The 25,591-nt window shown below is 38.5% G+C and overlaps 1 protein-coding gene across 1 annotated transcript in view; it reads left to right on the top strand.

Annotated features, from left to right (window-relative positions):
* The window catches only part of frem1b (Fras1 related extracellular matrix 1b), a 215,270-nt gene that overhangs the window by 139,144 nt on the left and 50,535 nt on the right, over positions 1 to 25,591 (top strand). The window contains exons 22-24 of the mRNA XM_063064975.1: positions 3,807 to 4,002; positions 13,183 to 13,447; positions 14,867 to 15,281. Coding sequence (XP_062921045.1) covers positions 3,807 to 4,002; positions 13,183 to 13,447; positions 14,867 to 15,281 — 876 coding nt within the window. The remainder of the gene's footprint in view (positions 1 to 3,806; positions 4,003 to 13,182; positions 13,448 to 14,866; positions 15,282 to 25,591) is intronic.

Below are 25,591 nucleotides of genomic sequence, written 5' to 3'. Positions count from 1 at the left end.
CAGTTCAAATTTGTCCAGACGACAAATGTTCCCTTTAAGCTGAATGTGCATTATTGTCACCATGCAAATCAAGGTTGTGCCCTACTTCTCTTGCTAACCCTGGCTTTTTAATTCCATGTGTGAAAACACAGACTGAAGTGCCATTGGATGAGAGGGCCACGCCAGTTTTATTCTGGGCATCTGAACTGCAATATCCGACACAGACAGTGCATTCCTTTGTACGTGCTAGAATCAGTACTTCCGAAATCCAGTGCAAGGAAGCACTGGCAAGCAATGCAACTTTGAAGAAAACCGCAGATGCTGTAAATCATAAGTAAAAACAGAAAAATCTGGAAACACTCAACAGCCAGGTAGCATCTGTGTAAAGAGAAACAGAGTTCCAGGTCAAGGACCTTTCACCAGAACAAAGGATTTTGATGAAGAGTCTTCAGTTTAAAACATCATCTCTGTTCTTGTTTCACATATGTTGTCAGGACTGCTGAGTGTTTCCAGAATTTTTCTGTTTATATTGCAGTTTCTGCAATTTCCTTTTGTGGTGGGATCTCTCAAAGCGTCTATTCTCAATATCATTCCTGAGCTGTCCTGATCTCCCTTAGACCCAGCACATGGATACAATCACAAGAAACTCACGCCAGTGTCCGCACTTTCTGAGAAGGCCAAAGAGGTCTGGCTTGTCACCGAACACTTGAACAACCTTCTACAGAAGTACTATTGAAAATATCCTGACTGATCTGGCTTGGCAATCTGAATGCACAAGAACATAAGAAGCTGTAGGAAGTTGTGGATTTAGCCCAATACATCCCTCCCTACCGCTGGCAGTATCTACAGGATGGCAACGTCCATCATCAAAGATTCCCACCATGCAGACCATGCCACCTTCTCATCACTAACACCAAGCCCGAAATCTCACACCACCAGGTTCAAGAGCAGCTACTTCCCTTCAACCACTTGGTTGTAAGACCTACCTGCACAACCTTAATTACTTCCTCAGTATAGCAACAACTATAACCACTTTGATTACTACTTTTGCTCTAATTGAGAGTCCCTTCTTGTACAATTTCGTGTAATTTGTATTTAATTTGGTTTTCTTGTGAACATTGGGTAACAGATGCTATGTTCCTGTGATTCTGCTGCAAGTAAATTTTCATTCACCTCCATAGATATATACTTGTGACAATGACAATAAATGTGACTTTACTTTGATTTGAATATGGCAGGCGTCATAATAATGAAAACTTGATTCTCCCATCTGCTGCACATCCTAAAGAAAAAAAAAGATGAACTTCCATTAAGAAGGAAATCATCAGGGTTGTCACTGTGAAATCTTCAAGGTTGGGCTTTCTGGCAAAATTACAAATGAGGCAAATTCTGTAAGTGAGACAGGAGTTGGCCAGCGCTACATGGTCTCATCAGCTGCTGTAGAGCAGGCCTGAGTACTTACTTGCTGTATCACATGGTGAAAGTGGCATTAATCGTATTTAGCAAGCCCAATGGCACCACTAAAACATACCCCAGCAACCCTCTTTAATCAATGTCTATTAAAAATTGAACTTGGTTTTTTAGTTTCAGGAAGTTGCTATAGATCAAGCAGAGCAGAGCGATTGGCTTTTAGGTTATATCCCATCATGTGATACACGTAAATGCTGCATTCTGCAATTGAATTTCTAGTGCAGTGTCTTTTACCTGTGTGGACTTGGGTGCAGGTTTGCCTGAACTGCTGTCACTTTTCCATCTGAGTCATTGGATTATGCGTTCATACGCCACCACAGCATGAGTACATAATCCAGTCAGACTATCTGGTGCTATAATGAGGGAAGACTGTAATGCCTGAATTTCTACATCGACTTGAGAAAATTATATCCCTTAAAAATGTAAGTTCTTGATGAAGGATTACTGAGAGACGCAAAGGTTGAGGTGAGGCATTCATGCATTTTAAAGAGGAGTTGTAATATTGGGAAGGCTGATTGAAAAGAGGTGTATAAAAGAGAGAGTATCTTCAGGACACAATTTGCAGCATTTCAAGACAGCAGATCATCAGCATTCTCTCAAGGACAATTAGAACTGGGCAAAAAAATGCTGTCTTACCAGATGCCTAAGCATTCCTAATGAATTAAAACTATAGTCTAGATTAGAGTGGATGTCAACTCCAAGTATCAGGAATGAAAGAGGATTAGTTAAACGTAATGTAAGCAAATACAGAATGCCATGATTAGTTAGCAGAAATTGTTGAGTTGCACATTTTATGAAATGTATTGAACAAGCCAAAGGTGTAGATAATAAAGGTTTAATGCTTAACTCCTTGTGGTCTAGAATCACAACATGTCCAAAAAATACTGAACCAATTGGGTTTAGTTTTAAAGATTGATCATACTCAGATCAGGCTGCACCTGTTGGAAGAGAAACAGAGTCAACATTTCAGATTTACTCTATAACGTTGAAATCTGAAATGTTAGCTCAGTTTTACTTCCCACAGATGTTGCCTGAACTGCTGAGTGTGTCCAGCATTTTCTGTTGTAAGTTTCCAGCATCTACAATCTTTCACTCACTGTTCAGGATCTGAGAGAGGTTAAAGCAAGAAAAACTTGAACTTGTCTCGGTCCCCTTTTAGGGTTATAAAGTTTGAAAGGAATAACATCAGAAACTACTTTGAGGTTTAAAAAATCAAACTAATAAAATTAATCATATTAAGAAAATATTCTTTACACAAAAAGCTTTTGATGTGCCTAATAGAATTCCAGATGATGGTGAAAGCAAGATCAATTGAACATTTAATAAACAACTGGACGCTGTTGTAGAGTAGCTAATGGACTTTATAGACAACAATGTGTTTATGGACTTCGTTAGCTTAACTAACATGAAATACTTAAGGGTAGAACATGAAATAGTGGTCTTGTCTGCCTGCTCAAGTGGATCAAAAAAACATTTTGGACAAGAACAGATGGTTTTCATGGTGCCTTGCTCAAAGCACATTCTACAATCAAGGCTACTAAAACACATTAGCCAGTTACATATTTTATTGCTATAGAATCCTAACTGCTGAAAGTTGGTGTGTTGGTATAAAGAAACTAACCTTACTGTATGTCAGTTACGAGCAGTAATATTTTAAAATGTACAGAAAGAATTTTCATCTCACTGCTGTCATACCCTGGTGTTATTTAAATGCTCTATTGTTGTAATTCATAGGATGGGAGTGATGTGAAAGGGGAATTGGCTACAGCCTGCAATTATTTCTTCTTAAAGGCCTGACAGTTCCATATGGAGTTGCTGGCATTTACTGTCAGGGACCTTGGCACTGTCATGCAAGCATATGTGAATGTGAAAGTCCCGAACTTTTGTCTTTAAATTGTGCTCTGACCTTGCACTTCTCATGTAATGGAGTGTGAGCTTTCTGCAGTTTCCCAGAATGTACACAGGGATATCTTCCTTCTACATTGTAAATGTTAAATCATATGTACTTCATTATTACCAAATGTATTGCATTTTAATATTGTTCAGATTTTTATGGTTTTTGAGTGTTTATTCACACGATGGCTGGTTCAACCAGCAGTGATGGCTAAACCAGGTATCCAGGCATGTCTGTGATTGGCAAGACCTCAGCGATAGGTTAGAGATGGCTCCATTGAGGAAGTTTTCACTATATGATTTGCTCAAGGTCAGAGAATGAGTTTAGCAGGGAAGCAATCGTTCAGTGGAGACAGCTCTTCACTCCAGGGAAATTACAGGCTTCATAATCAAGGGCTAAATACAATGATACAATTGGTATTAAAATCATTTATTAATCTGGTTTATTTATTCACGTTAAATAGACTATGTTTGAATGGATAAGACTTTACCCAGGCATGAACTTTAGTCAAGAAGATATCGATATGAACCGACTCTGGTATCTCCATACTACCATTGTGGGATCAACAGGCCATGACAGCTTTCGTTTCCTTGTTACAGATGGGGATAATTCATCCCCTTCCCAGAATTTTCATATATCATTGAAAAATATGGAGAAAGGTGAGTAAATTAATAATTTTGGACAGCTGTTTCTTCTGCTTTGTTACAAAATATTAAATGATAGGTTTTATCTTAGTGGTGTAGGAAAAAGATTCTGTTTGAAAACTTAGAACTTCAAGTTCAATGGTTTTACTATGACCTACAAAATTTGTGTTTTGGGCTTCAGTGCGCGGAACATATCAGCTGTATTTCAATTAGTGACATTCATGTTTCTGAGCCATAAGGTTAATGAATCAAAGTCTATTCCAGAGATCTGAGCACAGAAATTTCGGCTAACTCTTCTTTGCAATGCTGCCGGGATGTTCTACTGTTAGAGGTGCAATCTTTCAGATGGGATATTAAGCCATGACTCCATCAGTTCTCTCAGCTACATTGGAAGCTCACATGGGCATTACTTTGAAGAAGAGCAAGGATTTTATCTTCATATTCCTGGCCATTATTTATCCCTCCATCAGCACCATAAAATTCAGATTATGCTTTATTATATTGTTTGGGAAAGCTTGTTATGCAAACATTGCTGCTGCGTTTTCTATTCGACAAAAGTGGTTACATATTTTATTAGATTATAAGGAGCTTTGGGACATTAAGAATGTAAGAACATAGAAACAAAATATGAATAGGCCAGTTAGTCCTTTGTGTTTGCTCAGCCAGTCAGTGTGTTAATGGATTATACTCAGTCTTAGCACCATGTTTCTGCCATAACCCATATCCCCAGAGTCACTTAATATCCAAATATCCATTGACACCAGAGCCCTATTAGTCAGTGAATCCCAAGCAATTGCCATCCACTAGTGATTTGTTTTTCTCCTTCCTACAGTCTCACAATACTAAATGGTCAACTTTTTATTCTGAGACTGTGAAGCCTGATTCTACACTTCCCATCCAGGGTGAATGTCCTTCCTGCATCTACCTGTTAAGCTTTGGGTGAGAGTCAGAGAGATCACTTCTCATTCTTCTAAACTTAAGAAGAGAGCCTTGGCTACTCAATCTGTTGTTATAGGGCAATCCCTCCTCCCCGTCCCTGCAATTGATCCGAGAAAGAGCTCATCCTTGGCTCCCTGAAAAATAGATAGGGTGGTAAAGAAAGCATACTGGCATTCTTGCTTCAGCTGTCTGGGCATTGAGTATACGAGTCAGAAAGTCATGTCACACTGTATGAAGCCTTGGTTAGGCCATATTTGGAACACTGTGTGCAGTTCTTGTTGCCCACATTACGGAAAGGATATAAAGGATTTTTAGGAAATGTGGAAGAGTTTAACAAAGATACTGCCTGGATTAGAGAGCATTAACTATAAAGATATATTGGACAAAAGGTTTGTTTTCTGTGGTGTAACAGAAGCTGACGGGAGATCTAATAGAGGCTTTTAAAATTATGAGAGGCATAGATAGGGTAGACAGTCAGAGTCTTTACCCAGGGTAGAAATGTCAGATACTAGAGTACATAGCTTTAAGGTGAGAGGGGGAAAATTTGAAAGGGAAGCGTGGGGTATGTTTTTTTTCCAAATACGCGGGGTAGTAGGCCCCTGTGTTTTGCTTTCAGGGGTGGTCATAAATATGCAGAGAATAGATGACTATGCATAACATGCAGGCTGGCAGGTTTATTTTAGTTATTCCTCATGGCTGGCGCAGACATTGTGGGCTGAAGGGAATGTTCCTGTGTGGCACATCATTCTATCAGACATTGTGGGATGACGGGAATGTTCCTGTGCTGTACCGTACTAGTCTAACAGACATCATTCTACAAATGCAGGTATACCTTGTTTTCAGTAGTGAGATCAAGCTTATAAAACATATACTGTATAAGATGCAGTTGCATCAGATGTCCTTCAGAATTCTAATGAGATAGCTTAACTCTTGAATTAGAATCTTCTTATTATAAAGGCCAACATACTGTTGGCTATCCTATCTGTTTGCTATAGAACATTACGGAATAGTACAGACCTTTGGCCCATGATGTTGTGCTGAACTTTTAACCTACTTCAAGATCAATCTAGCCGTTCCCTCCCACATAACCATCCATGTACCTATCTAAGAATCTGTTAAATGTTCCTAATGTATCTGCCTGCACCACCATCGCCGACAGTGCATTCCATACATTTGCGTGCTTCACTCTGTGTAAAAAGCCTAGTTCTGTGATCCCCCATACAATTCTTTGCTCCAACCACCTGTATTTCTATGTTAACTTTTAGTGAGTTGTGTACAAGGTCCATTGGTCAAATTCTCACCATTTGAAAAATACCCTGCCTTGCTATTTTTCTACCAAAGTTTATGATCATATATTTTGCTGCATTGTATTCAGTCTTATCTGTCCTTGCTAGTTCATTAGTTTGTCTTATATGTATATCCCTGAAACCTCTTTCTATCTTCTTCCTAACCCACAGAAAAACTGTTGTATGTGGTGACGTATATGAACTCTGATACTTACACACACTGCCACATAACTGTGAAAAAGCAGACAACTTGGATATATTGTTCTTGTTCCCCTCATCTATACTATTGATTGTAGATTGAGATCCCTACATTCTTCCAATTCCAAAAAAATCTATTTACTCTCACATTGTTTTCTTGTTTGTTAATCCGTCCTCAGTTCATACCAGTGTATTATCCCCATTCCCACGTGTTTTAATCTTGCTCAAAAATCCCTTATGTGGCACCTTATCAAGTACCTCTAAAAGTTCAATGGATAAAATCCACTGATACTACTTATCTATTCTTCCAATCACACCCCTAGAAAACTCTAATAGATTTGTTAAATTTGATTCAACCTTCATAAATCTGTTGATTCTAATCATTATTATTTTCTAATTGTCCTGCTTGCACTTCATTAATAATAGATTTCAGCATTTTCACCACAACCAGTATCAAGCTACTTGGTCTATAGTTGCCGATTTTTGCCTTTCATTACATTTCCTATCTATGGAAGATGTTTGAAATCACTGGAACTTTGGAAGATGAAAACCAACCTATTCAGTTGCTTCATAATCACATTTTTCATGCAATTCATCAGATGCTGAGGATTGATTAGTATTCCGTTCCATCAGTGCTATTTTTTTATTATTGCTATTTTCATTTTGCTCTTCATTCATACTTCTGAGAAGTATTCTGAATTTTCTCCCATGGAAAGATATAAAATATATGTTTCATTTCTGGGCTATTTCCTTATACGCTGGTGTATTTCTCCTGACTAAATCTCTGGGGGACCCACATTAGCATTTACTTTTTTTTGCCCATCTATGGAAGCTTTCACAGTCTTTATACTTTCTCATTAGTTTGCTTTCCAGTATTCTGACAACATCTTCCTTATAGATTGGTTCTTGAAGATCCAAATTGTTCCTAGTCATTAGGTTTATTTCTCTCTTTGGTAACAGCACAATGCTTTTGAGATAAAAATACAATATCTTTAAGTTCTCTTGTTAGCCATGAATGGGCCAATTTTCCTATTGGGATTTTATGTTTTGGAAGGATATAAATTTGTTGTAAACTGCAATTATCCTTTGAGAATAACAACCACTTTTTTGACTACTATTCTGAAACGTTGAAGAAAAATTCAGTATAAATACTAATCCTTTCTTTTTTGATCACCATAAATGAGAAGAATCCCTTATTCTTTCAATAATATTTCATGGATCCATCTTGTTTAACCAAGTTATGACTAAGAAAGATATACTTTTTGTTTTTTTACCTTTTGGAGTCATTTGCAATTGCCAACATCCCATTCAGAGTAATACCAAGTCTGTCATTATTCTATCCTTTCATTATGTGGCAACACTTACCCATGGGATTGTCGCCACATTGCAGTTTGATGAATGTAGACATCCTTCAATATGGAGGGCAGTTAATTCTCAGTTCTTCTTGCTAAAGTCGTTTAAGCTGTTGTGCTATCCATTGAATACTCTTGATGAATCTGAATTGTAACAAGGAGCTGGAAAGATTTGTTCTGCATTCAAATTAGTGATCTATTCAACATTAATAATATTTAGCTGTGTGTACTAGAATTTTATGGGCAACTATTTGACCATTCCTTAGAGACCTTGTACATTTCCAATTCCCATTACTCAAAAAGAGGCATGAATTTAAAATCATTATTTTTTTCTTCTTCTAAAGCAATGTACTTTGGTTGTTTTGACATTCATAGAGACAAAAAAGTAAGGGTCAAGCAGGTAATTTTTACAATGCTTTCTTATGTTCAGATTTTGTTTATTTTATCATAGAGCACAATTGTTGAAATTGAATTGGTGATGACAGAGAAAGCAAGAAACTGATAACTTGACAGGAATGGTGCTGTCATCAATACTTTTTAATAAGGAGTGTGGGCAATTTTATAAACTTTTAATGTTGACAAATGCATGTGAAAGTGTAATGTATAAGACTTAACTGCATATATTTTTACTCATAAGTAAAAAAGGATATGTTTGTCTTGAAGGTGGCACAGCAAAGGTAAACTAAATTGATGTCTGAGACTGATTAATTGATAGATTGAACCAATTTCCCTATAGATATTGGCTGGTATAAGTTTTGTCAGCCAGCATTGATGCTAAAAGATAGCTGTAGTTTGTACGGCACCAATGGTTCTTGACGTCGCTGCCATATCTTCTTCCACTTTGCATCATTTTCCCCATAAATACTATACCTGCAGTGCTTTAAGTCCCTCATCAATAGCTTTCACTTGATGCCTGAACTGATACGCTAGCTCACACCTGAATTCATTCTTTGTTGCTTGTTATGAAGTTCCCATTTAACAGTTCCTTCTCTGCATTCCCTCTGTTCTTGTTTTTCTACTTATAAATGCTCCAATAGCAAGTGGCTCTCAATTAACAGACAATACATGGACATTTTGTTTCCACATAAACATTTCTCTAGCCTCTACACCCACAGTGCCTCATACCATCACTCCAGATTCCAAATTCTTTCACCCTTCAGAGCACAAATGCTAGGGACTAGATCTGCCTGCAGTTGCCTGGCAGAGGCTCTCTACATCTCCATCTTCACCCTGTGTTATATCAGCTCCATAGAGTCTTTGTTTCAGGTCTCTAATATTTGCACACCACGTGTTTATGTCAATCATGCCTGATAAAAAGTTGTTGCCGTGTTAGAAATATATTTCCTGGTAAACTTAAGTTCCAGATGGATTTGTTTCCTCCTTTAAGTCTTGCAGTCTATAAATGCATCTAAATCTTATAGTATCTATATTAATGCCAGTGCTTGGCTAACAGCAATTAGCTCCGTGATTTGACGTTGACCAGTATTTCTATTGGTCATATAGTTAATGGAATTAATTACTTAGAAAAGATGACTTGCAAAGAATTTCTACTGCACAGAAAAGTGCTATTCAGTCCATTTGATCTTCACTGATATTTATGCTGTACTCAAATCCCTCAATTTTATTTTAGCCCATTGATATATCGTTCCATTTTTTCCTCACTCTGATTTATTCAGCGCTTCTTTCAATACATCAATGTTACTTACTCAGCCATTACACATTTGAGCAAATGCACATTATAATTTCTCCTAGGGAATAAATTCCTCTAGAATTCCTTGTTATATTTGTTATTAAGGAATCATGTATTATAATCCTGAGTTTTGAACTTGCATATATAGAAAGATATTGCTTTGGAAGTTCATTGCTTTAGAAGTGTATTAATTCTTATATTTGTACGCTGCTTACATAGAAACATAGAAAATAGGTGCAGAAGTAGGCCATTCAGCCCTTCGAGCCTGCACCACCATTCAGTATGATCATGGCTGATCATCCAACTCAGAACCCTGTACTTGCCTTCTCTCCATACCCCCTGATCCCTTTAGCCACAAGGGCCATATCTAACTCCCTCTTAAATATAGCCAATGAACTGGCCTCAACTGTTTCCTGTGGCAGAGAATTCCACAGATTCACCACTCTCTGTGTGAAGAAGTTTTTCCTCATCTCGGTCCTAAAAGGCTTCCCCTTTATCCTTAAACTGTGACCCCTCGTTCTGGACTTCCCCAACATCGGGAACAATCTTTCTGCATCTAGCCTGTCCAATCCCTTTAGAATTTTATATGTTTCAATAAGATCCCCCCTCAATCTGCTAAGTTCCAGCAAGTATAAACCTAGTCAATCCAGTCTTTCATCATATGAAAGTCCTGCCATCCCAGGAATCAATCTGGTGAACCAGCTCCTTGACCCTTTGACATTCTGAATCAAACCATGTCCCTCAAATGTTGGGGACTCAACAGGCCAGGTTCTATTTCTTAGGACTTTTAATGGCAAAGAACAGATGCAAGCTTGAGCAGTAGGCCCTAAGTAAGAAGTGCATGGTCACACTCTGTACAGCTTATAAATTGAAATGGATGGTTAGCCATGAAGGTTTTAGGGTGAATCCTGTTGGATATTCCCAGGAAAGACAAATGAAATTCCAAACATTTAACAGTTTAAGTAGCAAATTCAAACATATCCACTATCAATTTCAAAAATGCAAGATTTCTGATTTATTTGGAGGACATAACTGCTGGTTTGCTTTGCAGCAGAGAGTAGTTTGGCTCGAATTTCTCAGCTATATCCTTAAGGTTGTGGCACAGAAAGGATGGTCCCACTAATTTCAATAGGATTGCAAGGAGAAAGCAGAAAATAAATTATAATTCATTTCAATATCTATAAATATTTTTCATCAGTTATACTTCTTTTAATTACATTATTTAAAAAGTCAAACATTTTTAAATTTTCCACATTAGTTATTCAATTTTTAAGTTATCTTTGAATATCAAAAATGTTTAAATTTAGTAAAGAGCATTTACAGCTGACAACGCCACTGGGCCTGTACTGATTGCGTTGTTGAAGGCTGTTTTATAGCTTGCATCAGTTCTTTGGACTCTGTCTCTACAGAAGCCAATGAGCTTATCCCTTTGTCTGTGTCTCGACTAAGTAAGTATGGATGTTGGTGTACTGTAGACAGGCTTGCAAAATCTGGCCCTATATTATCTGCCATTGCTTTTGCTCTTGGGTAATAACCACTATTTTCAATTTGCTCACACCACCTTTACAGAATATATTTGCAGGGGTTATTATCTTTTTCTCCATGTGTCCTTCACCAAAACCTGCAATGCAATGTAAGAGAACTTTGGAGATCTCAATCCAGGGCTGACTCTGAGGTGAGAATGAGTTCTTGAGTGACAGCCGTCACTCACTGCAGTAGCAGTGCACCTCATTTTTAAGTGGTGATCGTTGACTTTAAATCGTACAGGATAGTGTTAAATAGAGCTAGATATGCGATATTGCCCTCTTGTTTAGATGTCCAACTAATGAATAGCACTGGCTGCACACTGCTATCATGCAAATAAGCATGCAGCACAAATTTGGCATGTAGCCTGCATTGGAAGCAACGGGCCGAAACTATTGAATTCTAGCCTTGCAGTATTCAAACATTTTCAGCATTGATCACCATTCTTGTCAAAATTAAATAATCAGTAAAAGTTTAACTAACTGGTAGATATTTAATTAAGAATAATAAAATATCCATTGTGTTACCCCTCAAATAAAAGCTTTAATTTTAGTGCCAATGTGTATTAATTGACAAAGATCATACATCAAGTTTCATTAATTTTAATTAATACAGAAAATGTGCTACCATTGTTGATCACCAGATAAAGAAATTGGTTTATTATTTTATGAAGACGTCTTGTCAAGTGCTTCTGACAGGTACAGTATTCTCTGTAGAAGACAGCTGAAGTGGAATTAAACTGCTTATCGCCAAGTGCTGTCATCTCAACTATAACCAAATGAGGTATTTTCCTCATAGCATTTGAATAAAAAAAAACAAAATTACTGATGCGCTTGATAATGAAAATCCATTGCCATTGAGGGAACTGGAGCCAACATCTGAAAACACCATTGTCTGGAGTATGCATAAATTACCACTGCTGGCACAAGCCAGCCATTAATCATACATTAACTGAAAAGAGAACTTCACTCAATAATATATTAAATATAGCAAACACACAAGCTAAAGGCAAAAATAATCAGAATTACCAGCACTTGTCTTAAAATTCAGCAGTTCCAAAAGGACAATAAATTTATGCCTTTGCCAGAACTCATCAGAGATCACACCCATCAGCTTGAACTGCTCTTTGTTCCTAACACATTTCATTGCAGGTTTATATATATATATATATCTTTTCACCTCTACTTCATTCTGATTTTTGTACGCTGAACTGCTCGTTAATCAGGCACAAAAATAGCATATTTGCTGGAAAACCCAATTATCTATCAAATGAAATAATAATATAATCTAATTCTATGGAAACCCTTAGGATAACATATAATAACATGGGGAATAAAATATTCTGCATGCAAATCTGTTTTGAACATCTGCAATATTTTTGTTGCTCTCTAAGACATGCCTTGGAACCTAATGGTAACATTATTTCAAGTCTAATTCATTGAAAAGCACTGTAGGAGCCCTCAATGGCACATCAGAAATAAGAGTTTAGCCCAACTGTGTGGCATATTGATTTTTTTTCATACATTGCAAATTGGCTGTGCTCTGTGGAGCACCAGCTGGAAGCAGTGTACAGAACCCATGTGTTCACCTTTAATGTGAAGCCTACGGTAAGAGAACCCTCAGAAAGTGATGTCATATCAAGCTGCTTGACACTGAATATCCTTTTTGATCTTCCACTTTTAATGGTTCTGTTGTACACCGTCAAAATTTATGAGGTGAATATAATCATTTAATATATCTTTTCATATCGTAAGCTGAGTATCTTCATGATTGATGGCCGCAAGTTTAGAAAATCTGGTAAATTTGCCTGAAATGGTGTCAGTCAACTTAGAGAACTGGGTTCAGCTTCTGCAGAACAGCAGAGCTGCCAGCAAGTGATTGGTATGAGAGAAATGGAAGTAACCGTCTCTCTGGAGGCTGAGCCTGGCACTGTTTTCTGACGAACATTCACAGTCACAACTGGTGAGAATGAGGAGTGCCATCTGCATACTGTAAATCCTGAACATTTACTCAATCTGCTGCATCGTGCTGACATTAGGGAGTTCATAAAATCAAAGCCACCTCCAAATGAAAGAGGAGAGCTGCATTTTACCAATTAAATTAAGCTAATTCATCACTAACACAGCTGAGGCTTTGTTCGTGGTCAACAATATATGAATTTTGCTTTCTCTTTTCTCCCTTCCTTTCCCTGTTTTTAATTCTATAGGTGATATTGTTGTACTCACCAAACCTGTAACTTTAACAGAGGGTGACAGGGTCACCTTGACGACAGATGTTCTCATGGCAACAGATGGCACTGGCAAACCCAAAGAGCTGTTGTATGCCATCTCTGTGCCACCTGCACATGGTCAGATCGAGTACATCAATTATCCAGGATTGGCCATTTCCAGTTTTAGCCAGTTGGAGGTAGCAGCCCAGAAGGTCTGCTACAACCATGACAACAGTCGTGATGCCAACACGGACGAATTCAGGTGAGGAGGCCTATTCTGTTATAATCTGGCTCTCCTAACAAGAACAGTATAATTTAAAGCAGAAAATGCTGATCATAACTGAAGATTTATGATTCTTTTGAGTCAGTGATGTTTAATAACAAGAATAGATTTCAAAAATTCATATCCTTAGCTAAATGCAATGAGTGTCATAAAATGAAAATGTGCATAAGAACAATGCTTAAGACAATTACTTTTTTTAAATTTTGTTGTCATTTTTCAGTCCTACAGTAAATTACAATTGCCCTTCCAAAAGCTTCTCAAATTGTCTTTTGAAATAACACAAATGTAATTTGCAATGCTATAAAGTTAGTCAAACAGAATATGTTTGTCAGGGATGACTAACCACTGAGAGTTCATAGGGCATACAGGGTATGAACTTGTATCTATGTGTAATACTATGGTAGTATTTAATTGCTTTCTATAGGGGAACAATTGTGTTAATTATGCCTAGTTCATTAACTGTAATTATGGAAATCTAATTTGTGGATAATAATTCAATATATACAAATATTACAATATAATATCTATTTTATCATAAAAAGTAAGTTGTTTTTTTAGACTATAGTGGCCTGTGCGGGCCCCCAGTCTTTGACTATGATGGAATAGATGTTTTTCATGAATGTTTATCACTTTTTATAGCTGGTACCTTCTGGCATAATCTGGTGCCAAAGCCCAGCTCCCTATCAGCTTTGCTATAATTCATCCTCAGCATTTGGAAGTGATCTGGCTCCAGGTGATTTATTAAATTACTTTTTATTGTGCGACTCCTAACTTGTCCATCTGTTCGGCAGCTCCTAACTCGCAATCTGTCTGTACTTTGCAGAAAGACAAACTGTCAAGGCCTGTTCATGCACCAACACTTGACAATTCTCTTTCAGATTAGATTAATACCAATTGTGACAGATTCTAAAGCTTGAAAAGAGATGCAAAAAAAAAATCTTATTAGGGCTTGTTGGAGCACTGATCAATTCTGACAGACACAGGCTGGGTGCAAGAGATAGAGAATAATTCATTTTTATATAAAAACACATTGATACAACGAGTACACAGAATATGCTTTTTATTTTAAATTTCAAAGCGACCTGCATCAAAATGTCTAAAAGATTACGGAATAATCCTGTTATCAACAATGAGACTGTGTTACGCCTTGGTCGTAAAGAAAGATGTGTACTTCTATTTGTGAGCAAGGGGAACAATGTCTAAAGAACATCCACAGATGATGGATGCAGATGATTAACAAAATGACTATCCTTGGCACAGACATTTGAATTTAAAGTGAAAACCTTTTCATCACGATTGATTGGGATAATTATACTAAAAAATGAGAACTCCTAACAGATGTTGTTATCTTATGGTAGAGTTAAAAGCTTCTCTCATTCAAACTCTTCTTTTCCACAGATTTTTTGTCAGCAATGGAATGACTGTTAAAAACAGCTCCATGAAGTTTAACATTGAACGCACTGACCGTGTCCTGCCTACTCTGGTTATTAACAAAGGACTCCATTTACAAGATGGAGCCATGATGGTCATCCCTCCTGATAGCCTTCAACTTTCAGATCCCGACACACCCTTGATAAATTTAACTTACATTGTTATACAACCTCCTCAGTATGGCAATCTATACTTGAGGAGGAATATTCTTTCCCAGGGTCACTTCACACAGCTGGATGTGAATAATTTGGACATTTCATACAAGCACAAAACTGGGCCCTCTGAGCTAGATCACTTTACATTCATGGCGTCTGATGGAACCAATCACGGGTTTTTAGTCAATGGCCAGATGAGAGAGGAGCCTGTTGTATTCAATATACAGGTATGTGGATATCATTTGGATAAAGACCCTGACTCAACTAAAGCAAACTGATTAATTTAAATTTCAAATTCTTTAAGTAAACTTTTACATCTCATGACAATAATAGAGTTGCGGTCAGCACACCCCTATTACAGCTCGGAGCATCAGAGTTCGGACTTTAATTCTGATGTCAGCTGTAAGGAGTAAGTACATCCTCCCCTTGGAATGCATGGGTTTTCTCTAGATGCTCTGGTTTCCTCCCACAGTGCAAAGATGTGCCAGTTAGGAGATTAATCAGTCATTGTAAATTGTCCTGTGATTAGTCTAGGGTTAAATCAGGGGTTGCTAGGCAGCCTGGCTCAAAGGACCGGAAGGGCCTAATCCACACGGTATTACCAAATAAATAAATAAATAAAATCCCAAACTACGTTCACAGCCGATAAATTAGTTCTGAAGAATCTAACCCTTATGGGTAATATAATTTGAGTAGTTCTGTGCGTGGTACAGATCAATTGTATTATAACATTTTCAGAAAAAATATTAGATCCTATTTAAATAACTATTTAATTCAGTATTAATTCTTGAAAATGGCTTTATTTCCTCATTTTTAAACCAATTCATTAAAATATTCCATATACTTATTGGCTTTTATTTATTGCAATTTAGAGTAAGTGTCATTAAAGCTTTTATAGGAATCAATGTCTCAGTTCTAAATGTTCCATCTTGTAGCACATTATTGACTAAAGCTCAAAAATATAACTGCTCTATTTTAAACAGTTTTTAAATTTTACTTTAAAAAAATCCCTTCAGATATTAAAAAAAAATTCTACCCAAAGCTTTCAATACATTCCATCTAGCCATACATGTAGAAATTCAACAAATGGTGAATTTTGATGTACTCTTAGAGAGGAAAAGAATCTTGAAAAAGCCTAATAACAAACATTTGGCAAAAGAAGCAAAGAGGAATTAAGGACAACTTGTTTTTAAGCAATGAGTCGTTATGATCGGGTGTGCATGGCATGAAAAGATTTTGGAAGCATATCCAGTACGGCTTTGAAAATTGTATTGAATGTACTGTATATCTGAAAGGAAAACATTTATATGGTACAGCCAGCAAGAAGGGAAGTGGGAACTAATTGGATAGCTCATTCAAAGACCCAACACAGACACTTTGGGCTAAAAGGCTACTTTCTGTTTTGAATATTTTAATGACTTAAAGACCAGATATTAAGAATAAAAGAAGTATTCCTTTGAAAGTGCCTGAAAATCTATCACCATCTTTTCGAAGGTTCTTTATAACTGCAATGACAAATGTTCTGTCACACATGCTCACACATATGTACAAAAATAAACACAGGATATATACATTAGTGAGTGTAGCAGTTACGCAAATGAAACTTAGAAACATTACTTTAGTCCAAATTTATCTCTTAATACAGGCATTAATTCTGATTCCAACATATGCCAGGAAGTGTTGATCATTTTTCAGATCTACAATTTGCTTACCAGATATATTCATTCTGAACTAGAAGTAATTAAAGCAGTTGTGTAATCATAAAATGGAGCATTATTTTTCTCAATTACTTCCCTTCTAAAGTGAGTCTCAGTACTTAAAGACCTCCTATTCAATTCGGAAAATGAAAAGTGTTACAAAAAGAATACTTTAAATTATCTCAAGTTAAGAGCTGTCAGAGTGACAGCTGTTCAGAGTTTGTATATCATGAGAGTTCAAATGTTTCATTTTCTACGAATGTATTCCAGTACTAATCAAGATCTCTAGGTTCTATTAAACCTATAACAGTTTTGTTCAAAAAAGGAAATTAATTTGTGATTTCTTCTTTTACACCCTTTTATTTTAGGTTGTTTGTGAACTTGCTTAATTAATAACATTATCCATTGGCTTTTAATGTAAATTAATCACAATTGTCCTAAAACATGAATCACACACAAATAATTACTGCTTTAATATTCCAATAAATTAATTTATTGAATGCCAAGTGTTTATTAATAGGTTTTGTCAATAATTTTCTTTTTTCTAAAATTACATCATTTTTTTATTTGTCATGTTTTTACAAGTTACAGTTAAACATCAGATTAAAAGAATGCAGTGGTTCCTACTAAAGTCAATAGATGACAAAAAAAATCTCTAACTCAATAATCAGTGGTGGAGGCAGATACACTAGTGATGTTGAAGAAACTACTAGACAGGTATATGGAGGAATTTAAGGTGGGGGGTTATATGGGAGGCAGGGTTTAAGGGTCGGAATGACATTGTGGGCCGAAGGGCTGTACTACGCTGTACTGTTCTATGTTCTAATTACCACAGTAGAAGCCATATTTAGTTTTCTGGAGCTGCATTGGGGGACTTGGGGGAACAACAAAAGATGCCATTTGTATGGGTATAGAGCGCTGTTTTATGTTCCTACTGTCTTCATGTGTAAAGGGCCAGAGCAAAATTTACTTATTATCTTTGCAACGGATTGACTATGAGAGGTCATTTATGCAAGGATGGAGTGCCTCTTTTGAACCAGTAGTGGCAATCTCTCAACATAGCAAGACCCTATTTCCCATTCACTTCTCTGATTTTATCACATACAAGGCTTACTTGGAAACCTTGGTACTTATGGGTTCTACCAGAATGGTACCAGGGCCAAACCAGCAGACTGTTGAAATGCATCAGTATATTGGATATATTGGTAAAATTGCTCAAGTGATGTAAAAACTCAACTGGTTCATCAACTGGTCCTTAAAGAACTGTAACTATCTACATCTTGTACATGAACTCCAGTTCATGATTGACTCTTAACTGATCTAGTCAATCACTTAGTGGTATCAAGCTGTAATTGCAGTAGTTCATGAAGTAAGAATGCAGTCACTGCCATATGATGCTGACTAGAGAAGGGATATAAACATTAGCCAGGAGACCTGAGACACACCTTGTCAGGGATAGGATGCCGATTGTCGCATAGAACTGATGTCCCCTTCTTGAATGAATAAAAGGCAATTTCAGGACAGTTTAGGGATTTCCAGGAAGTGAAGTTTAATTGCAGACAATAACACATTGTGGATAAAAATGGATGAAGGAAATTGAAAGATGACCTAATGGAATGTATTAAAACAAGAGAAGAAATTTAAAGCAGCAAAGGCATAGTTATGTTATCAATCATAATCAAGGGTGAGGTTGAAGCCAAGCTGGAGATTTGCAAACTGAAGATAACAGAGAAACTAGCTAACTTTAAGAATATGTTCACCAACTCTACTAATATATTTAAATCAATAACAGAAAAAAATCTGTAAGCAGCTTAGAACATGTATTTTAAGTTAAATTAGTTTAAACAGGACATCCCCTCATCAGCCACATATACAAAAGAACAATATGAAAGTCATGTAATTTAAAATTGGCCCTTAAATGATCAGCATTTTACAATCAAAGATAGGTTTTATTTTCCATTATTATTTTTTTCGCTTCATCATCATTTACCTATAATGTTCATTCCTATTTTATTAAATTTATTATTTCTGTGAGATGATAGACAAGCAATACAATTCCCAAATACTTGTATTATGTACATATTTGCATGTCACAAGCCTGCATAACTACTTCAATAATTAAGTCCATCTTTATCTCATTTAACGGCAATTTCTCACATAATAAACCTAAATGTAAGTGACTGGAAAAAACAAGTTGGTTTCCTGTATAGAGGGTGCCTGTTTAGTACCTACATGGGTTAATTGAGCAGGTGCTGATGTAGACTGAATCTGAGAGACACATTTGGCAAAACTCCAAAACTGAATGTTCTGGAATAAATTAACTCTGTGAATCTCATGAGCCCTAATCCAAAGGTTGCAATACCTCTATAAATTTGAATGTCGTTTAACTCAATGAAGAGTACATTTCAGTAGCTACATCAATCAGATGTTTTATTAAATGCTTTTCTAAACACGTGTGTATTAATATTACTGAACCTCCCCTTAAGTGCCCCTCTTTCCACTTTTCTCACCCAGTAATGAAGACACTGACCTGTGTGCAGTCACTAATTGAAGTGAAGTGCCCAGGTGAACTCCCTAGTATGTGCCATATCAGAGTCAAGGTGATGAGAAGCTGAGGATACTAGAAGACGCTAGACACTAGAATACTACAGCACAGTACGGGCCCTTCAACCCTCGATGTTGTGCCGACCCATATATTCCTAAAAAAAAGTACTAAACCCACACTACCCTGTAACCCTCTGTTTTTCTTTCATCCATGTGCCTGTCCAAGAGGATCTTAAATACCCCTAATGTTTCAGCCTCTACCACCATCCCTGGCAAGTCATTCCAGGCACTCACAACCCTCTGTGTAAAAAACTTACCCCTGATGTCTCCTCTAAACTTCCCTCCCTTAACTTTGTACACATGCCCTCTGGTGTTTGCTATTCATGCCCTGGGAAACAGGTTCTGGCTATCCACCTTATCTATGCCTCTCATAATCTTGTAGAGCTCTATCAAGTCCCCTGTCATTCTTCTACGCTCCAAAGAGAGAAGTCCCAGCTCTGCTAACCTTGCCTCAGAAGACTTGTTTTCCAATCCAGGGCACATCCTGGTAAATCTCCTCTGCACCCTCTCCATAGCTTCCACATCCTTCCTATAATGAGGTGACCAGAACCGAACACAATACCCTGTGTGGTCTCACGAGAGATTTGTAGAGTTGCAACATAACCTCTCTACTCTTGAACTCAATCCCCCTATTAATGAAACCCAGCATCCCATAGACCTTCTTAACTATCCTATCAACCTGTGCCGCAACCTTGAGGGATGTATGGATTTGAACCATAAGGTCCCTCTGTTCATCCACACTCTTAAGTAACCGACTATCAACCCTATACTCAGCCTTCTGGTTTGTCCTTCCAAAATGCATCACCTCATACTTATCCAGATTGAATTCCATCTGCCACTTTTCTGCCCAACTCTGCATCCTGCCTATATCCTATTGTAACCTTTGACAACCTACAGCTTCATCCACAACTCCTTCAATCTTCGCGTCATCCGCAAACTTTCTCACCCATCCTTCTGCCTCTTCATCTGGGTCATTTATAAAAATCACAAAGAGCAGGGGTCCCAGGACAGATCCTTGCGGCACTCCACTAGTCACCGACCTCCAAGCAGAATACTTTCCTTCCACTACTACCCTCTGCTTTCTTCCTGTAAGCCAATTTTTTATCCAAACAGCCAAGGTTCCACTGATGCCATGCCGCATGACTTTCTGGATGGGTCTCTCGTGGGGGACCTTGTCAAATGCTTTGCTAAAATCCATGTAGACCACATCTACAAACCTACCCTCATCAATTTCTTTTGTTATCTCTTCAAGAAACTCAATTAGGCTCGTGAGGCACGGCCTTCCCTTCACAAAGCCATGTTGACTATCCTTGAGTAGACTGTACTTCTCCAAATGCTCGTAGATCCTATCCTTAAGAATCCTTTCCAATAGATTGCAGACCACCGACGTAAGACTCACCGGTCTGTAGTTCTCAGGATTCTCCCTATTACCTTTTTTAAACAAGGGAACTACATTTGCCATTCTCCAATCCTCCGGCACTTCCCCTGCAGCCAAAGAGGATTCAAAGATCATAGCTACTGCTCCAGCGATCTCTTCTCTCACTTCCCACAGCAACCTGGGGTATATCACGTCCGGTCCTGGGGACTTAGCAATCTTGATGTTTTTAGGAAGACTCAGCATTTCTTCTTCCTTAATCTCCACAGTGTCCAGCACACAGACCTGTTCAATTTCTACATCACCCTGATCAATGTCCTTTTCACTTGTGAATACTGAAGCAAATTATTCATTTAGGACCTCCCCAACCTCCTCCACCTCCAGGCACATGTTGCCTTCTTTATCCTTTGGTGGCCCCACCTTCATTCTTGTCATCCTTCTGTTCTTCACATACGCATAGAACGCCTTGGGGTTCTCTGTAATCCTACATGCCAAGACCTTCTCATGCCCCCTTCGAGCTCTCCTAAGTCCTTTCTTAAGCTCCTTCCTGGCTACCCTATATTTCTCATGATCCCCTCTTGCTTTCTGCTTCTTAAATCTAACATATGCTTCCTTCTTCCTCTTGACGAGTTGCCTCACGTGTTTCATCAGCCACGGTCTCGTCAGCTACAGTTCCCTTTTCCTACCATTTTTTCCTTGTCTCAGTGGGACAAACCTATCCTGAACCAGGCATGTGGTCCCTAAACTTCCTCCACATTACTTCTGTGCTTTCACCCTTGAATATCTGTTTCCAATTTACTCTCACTAGCTCCTGCCTCATCTCTTCATAGTTAGCCCTTCCCCAGTTAAGCACTTTCCCATTTTGTCTGTTTTTATCCTTTTCCATAGCTTTGCTGAAGCTAAGGGAGTTGTGGTCAATCTCACCAAAATGCTCCCCCACCAAGAGGTCTGCCACCTGACCAGGTTCATTACCCAGAACTAGATCCAGTATGGCCTCTCCTCTCATTGGCCAGTCCACACACTGTTAGGAATCCTTTTTGAACACACCTGACAAATTCAGCCCCATCTATCCCCCTTGCAGTCAGGAGGTGCCAGTCAATATGAGGGAAGTTGAAATCACCCATAGCTACCACCCTGTATTTCCTGCACCATTCTAAAATCTGCCTGCTTATCTGCTCCTCAGTGTCCCATGGGCTATTTAGGGGGGCCTATAGACTACTCCCAGCACAGTGATTGATCTCTTCCTATTTCTGACCTCCACCCACAACAACTCAGTGGACACTCCCACTGCAGTGTCCTCCCTTTCTATAGCCGTGATACTATCGCTGACCAGTAATGCTACTCCCCCCCCCCCCCTTTTGTACCTCCCATCCTATTCCTTTAAAAACACCTAAACCCCGGTACCTGCATCAGCCAATCCTGCCCTTCCTCCAGCCAAGTTTCAGTAATGGCCACAACATCGTAGTTCCACGTACTGATCCATGTTCTGTTCATCCACTTTATTTCTAATACTCCTAGTGTTGAAATAGACACATTTCAACCACTCTAACTGGCTACATTTATGTTTTGTCCCCTGCCTGTCCTTTCTCACCAACTCAGAACACATAGTATCATGCCCTTGTCCTTCTACCCTAATCTCTGCACTCACATTCTGATTCCCACCCCCCTGCCAAACTAGCTTAAACCCTCCCCAACAGCTCTAGCAAACCTGCCCGCCAGGATAATGGTCCCTTTCCAGTTCAGGTGCAGCCCATCCTTTTTGTACAGGTCAGACCTTCCCCAGAAGAGATCCCAATGATCCAGAATCTGAACCCCTTCCCCCTGCACCAACTCTTCAGCCACGCATTCATCTGCCATAACTTCCTGTTCCTATCCTCTCTGTCTCGTGGCACAGGCAGCAATCCTGAGATTACCACTCTTGAGGTCCTGCTTTTTAACTTCTTTTCTAACTCCCTATATTCCTTCTTCAGGACCTCATCCCTACTCCTATCTATGTCATTGGTCCCCACGAGGACCACGACATCTGGCTGCTCACTCTCTCTCCTGAGAATACCGAGAACTCGATCCGAGATATCGCGGACCCTGGCACCAGGGAGGCAACAGACTATCCAGAATTCTAGATCTCTCCCACAGAACCTCTTATCTGTCCCCCTAACTATCAAATCCCCTATAAGATAGTGATCTTAAAAATCAATGGGTGCTTTTATTGCATGCCCCTGTGTAATTTGGCTTGGATATAGAATTCAGAATAGAAAGCATAGCCAGTTGCTTAGTGAGTGGGAGATTGCTGAAATGCATTCTCATCAAAGCTGAAGGCTGGAATGGGTGGATTTTTGTGTCCCAGAGCATTTTCTGCCAACTTCTGCAGCAAGTGCACCTGGATTTAATCAGGCCTTTACACTCTCATGGTGTTAGGTATAAGGCATACGGAGGACTAGGCTTGCAGATGAATAGTACCCAAAAGGATATGTCACTTTCTTTGACATTCACTGTCCTGGCAGTAGTTTAGTATAATGAAGGGTAGATTTCAGTAGCTACATAAATCAGATGTTTCAATAAATTGCCTTTCTAATTGCTGTGAAAGATTTCTTGCCTCCTCCTATTGTGGGGGACCAAGGACCAAGGTTAACACTGAGTGAGACTGCCACCAGCCAGTACTGTATTAGGAAAGATGACTTGGTAGGAAAAGCCCATTTTCCCTAACTTTTACAGCTCTGTGAAACATTATTTGACTATTCCTCTACCTTGGCTTCCTTCCTGCTGAAATTCTTATCCATTCTTTAGTTATTTATAGACTTGACCATTCCAGTAACAACCTTTCCCAACCCAACCTCCACAAATATGATGCCATTCTGTTCTCAACTGCCCTTTCCCTCAGCTTCCAAAAACACACAGTTAAGCAATTTCTCATTCTTTGAATATTCAAATTTTCATATTTTCTAACTTTTTTGCCACCTGAGCCCCTCTCTGTCTCAGAGATAGCATTGGAGATATCTGCAGCACGCCCCCCCAGCTTATTTGACTTGTCATCTCAGATTTTAATTATTTCATCTTCAGCAGTTGTCCACCCTCAGCTCTGAAATTAACCTTCCTAAACTCTTCAACTCTCAAGCCTCTTTGCTCCTTTAAGATACTCCTTGAAACCTGCCTCTTTGATAAACATTTTTGTCAGTTCCCTCTTTATCTCTTGCCTGACTCTGTCAATTTTTGTTTGATATTGTCTTTGAAGCACCTTCGGACATTTTGCTATTTAAAGGTATTCTGTAAATGCAAATTGCTATCCAAGTATTCCCAGTCTTTCTTGAGTTAATTCTACATACACAAACGTTGCATATTCTTGGAGTATTTCCAGGAATGTCAGAAAAAGATTTTTCCTAGCATTCTCCAGACAATGAGAGGGAACTTTCTCATTGATTCCTGTGAAGATGCTTAGTCTAGGTTAAATATATAAACATTCATTCATCAAAATCTAAAAAAAAACTGTACCTGCTGAAAATCTGAAATAAAGCAGAGAGTGCTGGAAATACCTTGCAGATCAGGCAGCATTTGTGGAGAGAGAAATTCAGAGTTATCAGTTCAGGTCACTGGCCTTGCTTCCAACATGAAATGTAAGAAATATTCATTCAATTAGATACCTCTGGATCCCATTCACCTGTTGGCTAATTACTGGGTAAATCTGCTTTTCTTTTACATGTTACCTGACATTGCCCAGTGATTTCTACAATATACCCTTCCATTTTCATATAAATTCATCTTGTACACTTTGATTAAAAAATTAAACTTGAAGCAGATTAGTTCCTAAATTTTACTGTTTCTTATTCCGCAAGTACTGACATTTTGTAGCACACTAATTAAACTCCTCAACACCTGAAAGGAACAGATGTCCAACCCTGACATTTGAGAGATGAAAATACTGAGGTAGCCCAGGAAATATGAAGCCAATGTGTGTGTGAGTCTTGTTAAATCACATCCTTTAAATGCAATGCAAACATGGATCAGAGAGGGCCAATATCATGAATGGAGTCCTTTCAAAGCTAGACTGCACCATTTAAAACCAAGATGCACCTTCTGAACTGGAGGGTCCCTGAGGTTGGCAGAAATCCTCAGACTCCTGGAGAAAATATATTTGACCTGACAGGCGTGGAAGAATAGTACCGCATGAAAGGAAAGACTCAGTCGGTTCTAAATGTTGTATTTAATATATTGGCGCAGAATAGAAGTGTCCTGTTTCTACAAGAGGCAAAATAAAGAGTACAGATAACCTTGCCATAATTGCCTGATATCTGGCCTTGGGTTCCTGGTTGCATGGTTAATAGGTTAAGTAACGTCAATTATCTAGTCAGGATCAAAAGAGCACATAATCAAATACATTATTTTTACATTTGCACCACTATCCTCAGACACTGCTCAGTTAACGTATCCCCATTGCTTGTCCACTGACAAGTTCTGCCAAACAGAACTGGCTTGCTTCAAGTTAGTGTGGCCACACACCTCATGCTCATGTCTCAGTGTCTTCACGTAGCCAGCTACTCAGCCATAACAACCTTGACTCCCATACACTTAAAAGCCACTTGCACTGACACACTTCCAAGATGAGGTTGTGCACAACCAGATGCAGTCGAAGCTATGATATACCACATCTTCCTCCTCGCATTGCAATTCTCCATCATCCTTCCTTGGTCTGTGTGCTGCAGAGGATGGAAACCCGAACCTGCCCGCTTCTACACCCTTCACCACCAGCTTTACTTTGCACCAGTATCCTTACGGATACCCAGGAATTGTAACCGAGCCAAGCATAAGGAAGACCGGGATGATGATGCATTGTCACTCAATTTCACACTTGCAGCTACCAGCTCAGAGG

This window comes from Mobula hypostoma, chromosome 12 (genome assembly GCF_963921235.1).
Source record: "Mobula hypostoma chromosome 12, sMobHyp1.1, whole genome shotgun sequence".
NCBI classification, from domain to species: Eukaryota; Metazoa; Chordata; class Chondrichthyes; order Myliobatiformes; family Myliobatidae; genus Mobula; species Mobula hypostoma.
Note: the sequence above shows the minus strand (reverse complement) of the source record. Positions and strands in the feature narration are given on the sequence as shown.